Source organism: Protopterus annectens, chromosome 7.part0 (genome assembly GCF_019279795.1).
Source record: "Protopterus annectens isolate FY-2018-M chromosome 7.part0, PAN1.0, whole genome shotgun sequence".
NCBI classification, from domain to species: Eukaryota; Metazoa; Chordata; order Ceratodontiformes; family Protopteridae; genus Protopterus; species Protopterus annectens.
In genome coordinates this window covers 321,742,906-321,755,969 of record NC_056739.1, presented here as the reverse complement: position 1 = coordinate 321,755,969, position 13,064 = coordinate 321,742,906, and the positions used below count along the sequence as shown (strand labels likewise).

Sequence of the window (13,064 nt, the reverse complement as noted above, 5' to 3'; positions counted from 1 at the left end):
GACCATGCAGCCTGGATTGATCAAGATGTGACTTGTACGTGATCTACTTTCAGCTCTCAGCTCAGGTTTTTACATCAAGATCCAGGCTAGCCTGGGCCAGTTTGTTTTTGTGTGCATGTCCTTGTTTTCAGTGATTCCGAGTCAAATGCAATAGCATTGTTTTTTACTAGGCCAAGGAATTTGTTGTTTACTAAGGAACTCTGCATAGACCAAGAAAAAAAAAAAAGAAATGTAAGGAAGAAAGTAAAAAATATAAAAGATGCCCACATTTCTACAAGCCATATGAATGGGGATTTTTTTTGAAAGAGGTACCTGTGAGAGGGAGTCATTAAAAAGATACTTGTATCATTTTATAAATGCATTTTTCAATAACCCATTTCTTTAATAGCCTGTGTGAGACATTTTATGACATGCCTATAGTGTGTTTTCTAATGTGATTTAAAGGTAAGTTAAAAATTCTCCAATAATGTCTTGTAAAGTAGATGTAGTAAGGGGTATTAATGCTCTATTTTAGGAGAGGGAGTATGGTCCAAGAGCTCCCTAACAGTGAGACCTCCGACGTGGGGCAGAGGGTCTGTGTTCACCCCCTCCCATTGGCTCTTTGTGGTACCTTGGTCCAGATAGACAAAACGCATATGGGATCAGATGGGGCTGAGGGCAGAGGACCCAGGCTTAGGGGTCATCCTCGGACAGGTGACCAGGGATGCGGCCTTGACTCCCAGTAGAAGGCCACCCCAGGATTCCATCCTCCTGACCCCCAGATGAGGGGAGATAGGGCCTCTGTGTCTCAGATTAAGCATTGGCCATGGAGTTCACCTTCAGCATGGACAGGTCAAGGGCTACCCTGGAAAGCCAGATCTGCAATCCCATCTCCCTGGCCTCCAGGGAAGTGGAGATAGTCCCTCCATGGTGTTTTGGACCTGGGGCTGGCTGGGGGAGTCAGCTGTCAGTGAGGATGGGCTAAGGGTCACCCCAGGAAGCCAGATCTGTGATCCCATCCCCCTGTCCCCCAGGGAAGCAGATATAAGACCACCATGGTGGTACTAAAACATATTTAAATATTTGAATTATTTCATAATTTCAAAAAGTATGTTAAAACTACACATAAAATGTGGGATTTATTTTACCATTTGATAAGAATGACACAAACCCAACTTTTCTTTAAAAATGCTTCCTGGTTTAATAAATAATGTCTGTTGGTATTGTAAAAATAAATGAATCACTCACGGCTTCCTTGCAAAACCTGTTGTCATTCTATATGAATGTATTGCAGTAAATGTCACATTGACAAAACAAGAGGACTGCACTTAGAAGGACATCTAGATGGCAGTAATAAAAGTATTACAGAAGAAATATTGAACTGGTGAGGGATTTAAAAAGAGCAGATTATCGGTGGTAGCTCTGTGTTAGGGTGGATAAGATGGTTGTTGATGTTATAGCTCCACTGGTTAATATTCATGTTGCCGTTGTTTGACTCACTGTTATAAATGGCTTTAAAATGAGGAAAAAACACTGGTGTGGAATTAGGGGGTTACGGCCTATGAGATAATAGGGAAGTTGGTTGAGGAAGAAGTGGGACACTGAGATGATTAAAGGAGATGTTGAATGTTGGAAGACTATTATAGATATAGAAGAAAAATGATAGGATTCAAAGAAAAATAAACATTGTTGTTGCTGCAGGTAATAGTCAGGAGAATGCTGAAGGAAAAGGGTAAAATGTATAGAGTACGTGGTAAAATGAGACCAAAAAAGGGTGATATATGAGCGACCTAAATAAAAAGGGCGATATATGAGCGGCCTAAGTAAATGGGCGATATATGAGCAGCCTAAGTAGAAAAGGGCGATATATGAGCGGCCTAAGTAGGGCTAGCCACCCAGCGGTATAAACCTTGGCTCGAGATGATTGTCACTGAAGTGACACCCTGACCCCATGTGCAAAATGGAAAAAGAGGTTGAGGATGGATGGATGCACATGAGCAGCCTAAGCAGAGGATGAATAAGTAAACAAGCTGGACTGAGGCAAAGCTGTAAATGGACTTACCTAAGAGAGGATTGTGGAGGGTAAATATCCTTCTTTCAATATATGCAGACAGGAGGAGATGGTTTGAGGCAGAAATCAATATACTGAAAGATAGGTAAATGAGTATGAGGGGGCCAAAGGTCAGGCTGAGACTTCCACAAATTCCTTGTGCCTGTGCGTATTTGGAAAATTTTAGGCACTAATGGAGGGGGGAGGGTTGTTGTGGTCAGGAAAGATGGGCGGATGAAGTTATCGATGTGGTAAAAATTGAAATGGTAATTAGGAGCTGGAGGGAAGATAAAACAGAAGGATACAGATTATTTAACAACTAAGATTCTGAATGATTCATTGAAGATGGGGAAGCAGAACATTTGTAGTTTAGTTGACTTACCTCTTTAATGGGTAAGAATTTGGAAATGGCTTTGAGGGAAAGGCTGCCTAGTTTTCTGGAAGAGGATAATTTACAAAATGACTCTCAATATGGCGTTTATACCAGTGAAGTCATGTCAGCCTAATGTAGTTCATGTATATGATTGTGCAGAGGTAGACGAGAAAGTATGGGGCATGTGCTATACCCGAGTTAAACTAGTGCTCACACCATAGAGAACTGTGTTCATGGAACCAACACCTAGTGCTTACTCAAAAGCATAAACATCATAACAATGCATGCCTATACTCTTTAAACATAGCTAAACTCTCCCCCAATAAAAATCAGTAATATCTTATCTCATCCACAATTCAAAATCTCATAAAAACATAATTGTCAACAAAATGGCACTGCATTTGTAATACTTGTATTAATAAGCCCCCTTCTTATTCTAGTATCTTCTCATCTGTATTTTAAAATCCCAGTGAAATGATACCTATCAACTAACAATCCTGTCCTTGTATCAGTACCATTACTAAGTCCCCTCCTCATGTAGCCAAATCCAGTATTATAAAATATTCACACTTGGTCTCCTGTTTACAGGTCTCAAGAGAACAACTGCAAAATGTGCATGTGCCTCATCTGCTTTCTGTACTAAAATTTCAATATGACTTTATAAATAAACTGTAAAATAATGCTGGATGTTCTTTAGATATGTTACTTAAGCATGCTTATAAGTACTATACAGTATAACCTAACATGGTTAACTTTTATATACCACAGTGTTATGCAGTATTTTTATTGTTAGCTCATGCTAATTCCCCCTGCAAATGTACGCAATGTTGAATTTTTCTCCCCAGGCCTCCAATGAAAAGGAAATTTTCCAGTAATCAATGGCAAGCAAATATTAAAGAGCAATAGGGTACACTACACCTCACAATGAGTATTTCAAATATGGAATAGACTTCTGAAAGAGGTGATCTAGGCTGATTCCAAAGAAGCTCGTAAAAAATGAGTGGTGGGGAGAGTTAGGACTTTCAGGGAAGCTAATAATCATATTCAGTCCTTACAAATTGAACAGTGTCAGATATTGAGTCTTACTATAATGACCCTTTCGTGAACCATGCCTGCTTAATTATTTTTTATGTTGCCTTTCACATGCACAAACTCAGCATGCTAATTCAGTGATGTGAGTGGCTTTCACTGTAAATAGGAAACACTTTGAAGTCTACATTGTAACATGGTAACAGATTTTTTTTTATATTGCTTGTCATCAGTGCACCCAAACAGACCACCTTTGATACTGATAATGTATGTCATTAAACCTGTGAGTATGATTGATGACACACTAAATTATTGACCCTGTGGCCGTGGTTTGCTAGCAAGTCTAGCAGTGTTTGTGAAAGCAATGTAATTAATGTTTTTATCAAGAGCAAAATATTACATTTTGCTTCCCTATAATCATAAGCGGCAAAGCAAGAAGCAAAACTCAGCTCAGGTAAAATTAGTTTCAGTTGTTTATTAGTATCATAGCACTCATGAAAGCGATATAACTGACTTTTTTAAAGAACTTTCATTTGTTGTGATAATCTTTTTTTCTGAAACATATGAAATCAGTTTAAGTTGTTTGCTGTTCTTAAGACAGTGCTTGCAAAACAATATAATTTGTTTTAATCATGAATAAGGTGTTAAGTGTTGCTGCCTTGTGACCATTATAAAATGCTGCATGCCACTTTTCCATGACTGCAAGCTACAAAGTAAAACATGTCTGATCTTGGATCAAATAACATTGGTTTGAACTGTTTGTTAGCACTTCTGACAATGTTTTGAATAAAATATAGTATATATTGCTTCTTGTGATCATCTTTTCCAATGCAAGCTGACACTTAGCAGTGACACACATTTGTTTTTCATTTATATAAGAGATCCCTGCCTATCCAGTTTGGTATTAACAATAAAAATGACTAACCTGTGACTGGGAAGAGCAGGGTATTATAACTGGCACCCAGAAATACCTCTATCACCTTGGATCGATCAGTTTTTATTTCGTTTATCCAGATCCATGTCAGTCATACACAGACCAAACCATTCTTATGAGATGACTTTTTCATAGCCAAGAAATGTTCATTTTAATTCTGAAGGTTAAAGTAATATTTTCAGAGTGACATGGGGTAGTATTCAGCAGTTAAACTAAAGCCACATTTACACGTTACATTAAATAAACAAGTAGAATGAAAAATCTTAAATGAGAAGGGGCGCTACAGGTGACAACTTACTATGGAGCTGAATCATTGAGCTGATATTCCGCTGCCCTTTCAAAACAGGCCTGTACACCTCCATCTACCCATAGCGTCTTGATGACATTCACCAGTTCAGGAGGCATGGTGCCCTCCTCAATGGAATCTGCTAGATTGAAAAGTTGTCGGCCATCATCCTATAGTTATAGAGAAGGCAAAATACAACATCAGAACATTTTCAGGCAGGTAAACGAATCCACAAATGCATAGTAGAGGCAATAGCTAATATAAACTACATTTTTGCAGGAACTTGAGACAGAAGTTACTGCCTGAGGCAACATCATTATAACTTGGTCATTAGGGCAGGCCTTTAATGGAAAGACTTATAGATGAAACTGTGTAACTGATGGGCTCTGCCCCAACAGCAAATACCAACTTTGGTCTACTTTGTTAAAAGAATAGTTCAGATTGCTTGAATCAATTCTGCTATGAATCTTTGTCAAAGTAGTAGAATGAAGACCACAGTGGACCCTGAAACCAAAGATATGTAAATTACAAAACTGAAATGAAAACTGAGTCATGATATGCTTCTCTCAAAGGTTTTCTGTTGTGCTGAATTCCTCTACAATTCTTTTATTCTTACTTCGGATAGCTTTATAAATATTTTTATTTATATTTTTAAATAGATTTTTAAATACTAAGTTCATTTTTAACTCACTTCAGATTCTAAGCAGTCGTTTAGGATGAAAGCTCTTGATCCAAATTGTGGGATAAACCTGGTGAATACTACTTTGTTATCCTGTTGGATTATCTTATTTTTGTTTATTTTTGTTTGGCTGTTTGTGTCATGTTCTTACTTCAGATAACATTCTTGTGTCAATATAGCATTATAGGACCTGTACAGCCTACATATCAGTATCTACACTATTAGAGAGAAGGTCAAAGTGGGTTAATAAAAAGGCAAGTGTCCTCCTTTGGCAGATAACACTGGTCATACCCCAAAACTGATACCATAACTAGAAGTAATGAACAGCTTGTTGGGTTTGGTGAAATGAGGACAGAACTCCTTGTGCCAGGCAAATATTCAGCTTCTATCATGTCACTACCGACAATAAAAGTACTTTGAAAGAACAGACCATTGTATTAGCTAGCAATGCTTTGAGTGACAAATGATAATGCAGAGGACCAGTCCCCCTGAGAAGCAGTATAGAGCATCTTACCCTAGAAGATCACTTACTAAATGCATACATATCCCTCATCTTCTTTGCACAGGAATTAAGATCAAAGCCAATAATAATGGGGGGAATTAAGGTCCAAACTCATAGACAATTTCTAAATATTAATCTAATTCACTTAAAAAGTTAATAAAACAACAGGTTTTGCAACAGCATACATCCTCTCAACAAAAAGAAGCATATATGTCATTACTGACTGATTGTAATCCTTTGTGATTTACCAGAAAATCAAGTTTTATAGGTTCATAGGTTCATAGGTTTATACTAGGCTATCTGCCCTAAGGCATTTATAAGCCTAGCCCAAATTTTTGTGGCTTACGCCACCCCTTATATGAAAAAATACTGTGCCCATTAGTTTGTTGTGAGGAACAGAGCAAAAATGTGAGGCAAAATCAAGGACAGTTGAGAGGTATGGGAACATGTCTGGATGGAGCAATAGACCAGTGCACTTAAAGTAAAGAAGGATTCAGAACAAGGGCTAGAAAATGATAATAATTGAAGCAATGCTGATCTCAGGAGTAATATTCCCAAATATACGGCTAATACCTTCTAAACATTTTGGCCCCCACTCTTTCCTTTCATTCCTACCAACACCCAGTGTTTAATGATACTAGGGTAGGGGGATGAGGACTGTGACAATAGGAGGTAGTGCCAACCATGCCAGGCAGAAGTAGGGGAGTGGATGTATGACATGTGCCAGCACACCTAGCTGGAATTTTGTAAATAATTGTATGTCATTTGTATATCAAACTGATCTGTACATATGCTTGTGCTGAAAATGTATTTGTGAGCTTTCCTTGTGTTAATCGTGTTAAAATGTATCAACAGTGCAACCTGCTGAAATGAAGAGAAATGTACATGTATTAGGAGGGTATCTGAATTAAATGTATATGTTTTAATACAGGACACTGGCACAACAATGGTTAACCAGCTGACTTATTTTAAGATGTAAATGAGCCTTTAAATCATTTAACGGTACCCCACAGTGCTGAGTTGACCCAGAGACGGTAGGTCTAGGAGCAGCCATTATCTGTTAGCTTTTGTAAAGAAGGGAGGAAAAGTTGTAAATGTTTCTTGCTCCTAGGCATTGCCATAAAAGCCCTAAATATGTATTGTTGCAGTCTGCTAAAGTCCTGTCTCAAACTTCAAAAGGAGATACTGTGGGAACCTAGAGTCAGGTGACCAGATGAAGTCATTCTGCAAGTCATCTTGGATATTATATTTTACCTGGAGTAATCTCAGAATAGAGAGTATTCTGTTCGGGAGCTTGTCTTGAAAGACTGCTCATGTATTTCATCTTGCCTTGCCCAAGTAAGTTATTAAAGAACAGCAAATTCTTCTGGATTCAGTCAGGAATATAATGAAGCTTAGTTTAGAGAGTGTTTTTCTTTATTTGTATGAGTCAGTCCATCATTGTTCTTTTCAATATTTTCTGTGATTTGAACTCTGAGGTTTACTGTGAATATATATATTCAGTATTCTCATGTAATTTTATCATTTATTATGAAATATATGTAATGCTTTTATTGTGGATGGTTCTTGTAGAGCGTATCTCATCTTTGAGAGTAGTTATATTTATTTGCTGAAACTACGTGCTCCACTCCAGAAGCCTAGCCTCCTTGGTGAACTACTACCATTTGTATTAGTATTAATAATACACCCTATAATTGGACACCCTTTGTTAAGGGCCTTAGAGTAGCTGATTGTGAAGTGTCTATTGGCAGTGATAACTACCTTATACTTTGGGCAGAAGGAGGCATAGCAGGTAAACCTGTGCCAGCCTTTCCCAGGTGTGTGTGTGTGTGTGTGTGTGTGTGTGTGTGTGTGTGTGTGTGTGTGTGTGTGCGAAAATTAAATCTCTCAGCTTGTGTGTGTGTCAGCTACTTGGGCAAGGACACAAAGCAGTGGGTTTAAAGAGAGGGTGCTGGAGGACTTGGCTTGGAGACTCAGCTGAGGACCTAACCCTACAGCTGTACCAGTGGGGATTCTTATTGGGGATCTGGAGGGAAACAGATATAGAGACATCCAGACCCTAGGATGAGTGTGCTGCCTGTGTGCTCTTAAGGGAAATTGTACTTGATGCAGACAGGTCTGCGTCTGGAAATACTGAGTGTATCCATTTGTATTCCAAGTGCACGTCCCTCTCCAGTGTCAATGGTGAGAATTCTGGCTCCTTGATTATTGGCCCAGCATGGGGATGATGCATATTGGTGCCCATCACTTATTGGTAGCAGTGGTGGATGTCCCAAGGACCTGGAATGTTTGCCTTCATGCCTATCAACTCCAGTGTTCAAAGATACTAGGGCAGAGAGATGAGGACCTGGAATATTTGCCTTCATTTCTACCAACACCCAGTGTTCAATGATACTAGGAGATGGGGAATGAGGACCTGGAATGTTTGCCTTTATTCCTACTAACACCCAGTGTTCAAGGATACTAGGAGATGGGGAATGAGGACCTGGAATGTTTGCCTTTATTCCTACTAACACCCAGTGTTCAAGGATACTAGGAGATGGGGAATGAGGAGCTGGAATGTTTGCCTTCATCCAACATGGGTTAGGTGAAACTTTTGAGGTGGCACTCAATTGACCACCTTTTCCTGGGCTGGCTGCCAACACCCCCAGACAAGCGCCCCTAGCTTCTGGGGCACTGATCAAACTGTGGTTATACTTCATGTGTGTTAACACATGTACTTTCCTTGATCAGCTGACTTGACGTGCACAGAATCTTGTGTACCTGCCAGTTCTGTTGAATGCATGTGAACAGTTCCCAGACAGAACTACGTCAACAACTTCAGGAAGTCTTTTAGAACATTCTTCCCAACCACACTCCAAGATCATATGGCGTAATGGCTGAGCTGTTCAAAAAGACATCCCTTCCTTGCTATATACACGACAACTGTTTTAAGTATCTCTCTTTAAAACTGTACATTACCATAATTACTAAACCTAACATACCCGACTGGATTGCAATATAGTTATCATCCTGTATCATGCATTTATTATGGCATTCAGATTCAAGTTGCTTTGCTTGCTGATAGACTTAAGTAAATGATCTGCAATGAACATTGGTCGACACCCCCACAAGAGGTGAAGCTATCTTGGACTTGGTATTAACCAACATGAGTAACCACTGCAGCATCCCTACAGTGTTATCATCCCTGATAAGATCCGACCACAAAGCGGTCACATTCGAAGTCACCATCTCCCCCATCCCCCCATAGCTAGCGTCAAACAAAAAAACTTCTCCAAGGCTGATTACAACCTCCTGAGGGAAGGTATAAACAGCTTCACATCCCCCTCCCCCTCCATAGGAACTGGTACATATGACCAAAACTACATATATGAGCATTTATATAGCTGCATGGAATCAGGAATACCCAACAGTACAAACTCCTCCTCCACAAGGAAGAGTTAACCTGTCTGGTGGACATCTTCAATAAGTAAACTCTATAATAAAAGGAAAAAATTGCTATCCAGGACCAAGAAGGAACAGGTGCCTAATTGGAAGCAATCTCTCCTTAGCCTGAACAAGCAAATAAGAGCTCTAGTGAAATCCTCCAATACAAAATTCGAGTCCAAACTGGCCACATCTGCTAAAGACAGTCATAAGGCCTTCTTCACATATGTCCGCACTCTAAAAGGAAACACCCAGATCTGCTCAGAACTGGTGGTCAAGGACACCACATACACAAACGCCATAGATGCAGCCAACCTGCTAGCAGACAGGTTCAGTGAAAACTTCACCCCTCTATTACCCTCATTAGTAAATCGGACATCCCCAGCACCTGCCCCCCTTCCCTTATCTCTAGGGAGCAAGTCCTCACTGTCCCCTCAAAGGAAAAAATGCAGCCTCCATTGGACCTGATAACATCCCAGGCTGTATCCTACATGAACTCAGGCAGGAACTTGCAGCACCATTAGGCACTCTATTCAACCAAAGCCTGAGTACCGTCTTCATCCCAGCTGAGTGGAGGACAGCCACAGTCATCCCTTTGCACAAAGATGGAGCGTCCCCCAATCCAGGAAATTATAGACCCATCAGCCTAACTAGCCTGATCTGCAAGGCCATGGAGCAGATTATCATGGACCTCATTAACAAGGACATTGGAAACCTCCAAACATTCGATCCCGGACAGTTTGGTTTCATCAAGGGGAGGTCATGCCTGTTAAATTTGGTTGACATCTTTGAGACAGTCACCAAAGTCATGGACGAGAGGAAGACAGTGCACACCGCCTACCCTTACCTGACCAAAGCCTTCGATACTATTCCACACTCAGGTATAATAGATAAACTCTCTCAGCTAGGTATCAGTCCATATGTTACCAGAAGGGTAGCAAACTGGCTCACTGATAGAACCCACCTAGTCAAAATAGGGGAAGCCACCTCAAGCAGTAGACCCGTAATGAGCGGTGTACCCCAGGGATTGGTCTTGGGGTTTCTGTTGTTTGAGATATACTTTTCTGAGGTTCAGGCCAAAACAAAAGGGCTGTGGCTGACCAAGTTTGCAGATGACTGCAAGCTGGGTGGTGTCATCAATTCCCCTAGTGATGTGGGCATCCTCCAAGAGGGTCTCACCCAAACAAATGACTGGTGCTAGAAACATAGCCTCAAACTGAATGCCAAAAATTGCATCATCATCCCCTTTGGGGAAAGTGACGTCCCACAAATTATCACATTAATAACAAGGTCCTAAGCATGCAATCAGTCGTGAGGGACTTGGGCACCCAGGTTGACAGCAAACTGACTTTTGACCACCATATTACCTCCATTGTACCGAAAGCTTTCTACATGGCCCACCTCATTAGTTAGGGTATCTCATCCAGGGACAAGGTGGTCATAACATTCCTGTATTCTTCCCTTATAAGACCCATTATTCAGTACAATGCCCCTTTTGGCATGTACCTCACAAACCACATGCATCAGCTGGAGAGACCATAGAGGTTACTCACCAGGAGAATCCAGGGCCTCAAACATCTATCCTACATAGATAGGCTAAATGCTCTGTCCCTCTACTCAGTCTCATACAGACTCCTCAGAGGTGGCATTCAAAGCAATCTCAGACCCCGTCTTGATGGGACTGCTGCAAATCTGCAAGTCAAGCTCCACTCGAGTAACCCACACACCCAACCTCAACCTGGTCTGTGACATCAATAGGACTTCTTGGCTGGACAGATTAGTGTCTCAGAGACTCCCCCTTTTGTGGAATAGACTCCCTCTCCACATCAAGCAAAGTACCTCATTAACCCTTTTTAAGTTTAACCTGGATAAGTGGATGGGGAACAGAAAATACACCTCTGGGATTCCATCTGTGTCTCTGTTGGACAGTTGCATCGGGTGCTGATTTGTTGGAACATGAGCTAAATTCTTGGCTAGGCTTGTAAGGGCCTTAGGACCAATAGCCTAGTAACTTCTTATGATCCTATGATTACAGTATACACAATACCCAACCAAAGAAATGCCAAATGGCCAGTACACCAGGTGCCATTACAACAAACACAAAGCAGTGAAACTTGCATTGCTGAAAACCTTCCCTGACATTCTGTGCTGGGAGGACAAGCCCCCCCCTCACCTCCGGCTTACCAAATATATATATATATATATATATATATATATATATATATATATATATATATATATATACCAACTCTGAGGTCACACTACAGTGGGGAAAGGTCAAACACCAGTCCCCGCTACATCACAATCTCCTCTGCATTTTCATTTTCGGTCCTTTGTGTTTATCGTAGTGCCGTTTGATGTTCCAGCCATTTAACATTATGAATGTAACCAAGCTCAGTCACATGATTAACCATGCAATAAACAAGAAAACTCTCAGGTCTTGTGTTTTTGGGGGATACTGAAAAAGCTTTGGACAGAGAATGTTTTCAAAATTACTTAACAGTTTGAAGCATTTTAGATCCCCTAGTTATCATTTGAATTTCACTACCTAGATGTATTGTGATATGCTTCTCTCTTAACCTTTTCGACTTAAACTAGACATTCAATAAAGATGCTCATTACTCCCACTATTTATCTGATATTTGGAACCCTTCCTGAAAAGGGTTAGGGGAATTAATCATTCAGTGGAAATCATTATGGTATGAAATAATTATTCACTCACCATTAATACAGCTAGAGGTGCTTCCTCAGCTTTAAAGATGAGAAATGGGGTATGCTTTCTGTATAAGATAAATTCTTTTGGCAAGCAGGTAATTATAAGACCGAGTGTGCAGTCATTCTCTGTAATGGATGCTCTAAAACATTTATATACCTCAGTTTACAGATATCATCGCTTGTACAGCACCCAAGAACATATAGGTGTATCTGTTTCTGTCCATTGCATCACCTTAGTATGATCAAGATAGTGATGCTTCCAATAATTGTGAATGCAGGTATTCATAGGGAATGTATTTATTCCTCAGTCACGGTAGTCTTTATGTTATGCTAAAATCACTTTATGAAGCTGCTATTATCACTGTTTTTTGTGGAAAGGGCCATATCTCAGGAAAGTGTATATAGCTATAACTGAAGTAAAGCAGGTCAGATATATAGGCCATAGCTGTGTTGCTGTTATCTAGATTCCCATATGTATAATGTTATGTGATAAAATATTAATTTAGAAAAACAGAGTCATAGGCAAGTCTCTGAATCGGTCAGACTTGACTATAATCAATCAGTACAAGTATATATCTGACTAAATCTCTTATTGACACTGAATTCAGAGAATTGCCAGATTCCGAGATTTATGCAGCTTCTCTGATAACTATGTCTGTATTAAAGGATTGGAATAAATTACTGAAGGTTGACCTTAGTAATATGTTTGTAAGCTTCCTGCACTGAATTCAGCTTTTGGATTGACAGTTACTACAGAACCATGGCCTGGATCCCCAGGCTGGCATACCTCACATTTGGCATATGCTGTTGAAGTAGCTTGGGGAAGTGTTAGCATTCCGATGTCTTCAAGAGCTACATCTTCTAATATGGTGTGCTTTTAAATTGCATGAGTGTGACACCAATATGTGTAGGACATTCAGAAGATCTTTTGGCATAATATTGACTCGTTTTATTGAACAGATTTCTCTGCTGTCGATAGGCAGACATATAAATGGTAATATTTAATGTAGGCTGCTCAGTAAGCTACCTTCTCACTAATGAAAGTTATTAATTCACTGATTACTTCTAAGCAAGTGCATTGCGGTAAATTC

General features: G+C 40.0%; 1 protein-coding gene across 1 annotated transcript in view; it reads right to left on the bottom strand.

Moving 5' to 3' along the window:
• GNAT2 (G protein subunit alpha transducin 2) overlaps nucleotides 1-13,064 on the bottom strand; it is a 241,372-nt gene that overhangs the window by 110,544 nt on the left and 117,764 nt on the right. The window contains exon 4 of the mRNA XM_044076872.1: nucleotides 4,664-4,821. Within this exon, the coding sequence (XP_043932807.1) occupies nucleotides 4,664-4,821 (158 nt within the window). The remainder of the gene's footprint in view (nucleotides 1-4,663; nucleotides 4,822-13,064) is intronic.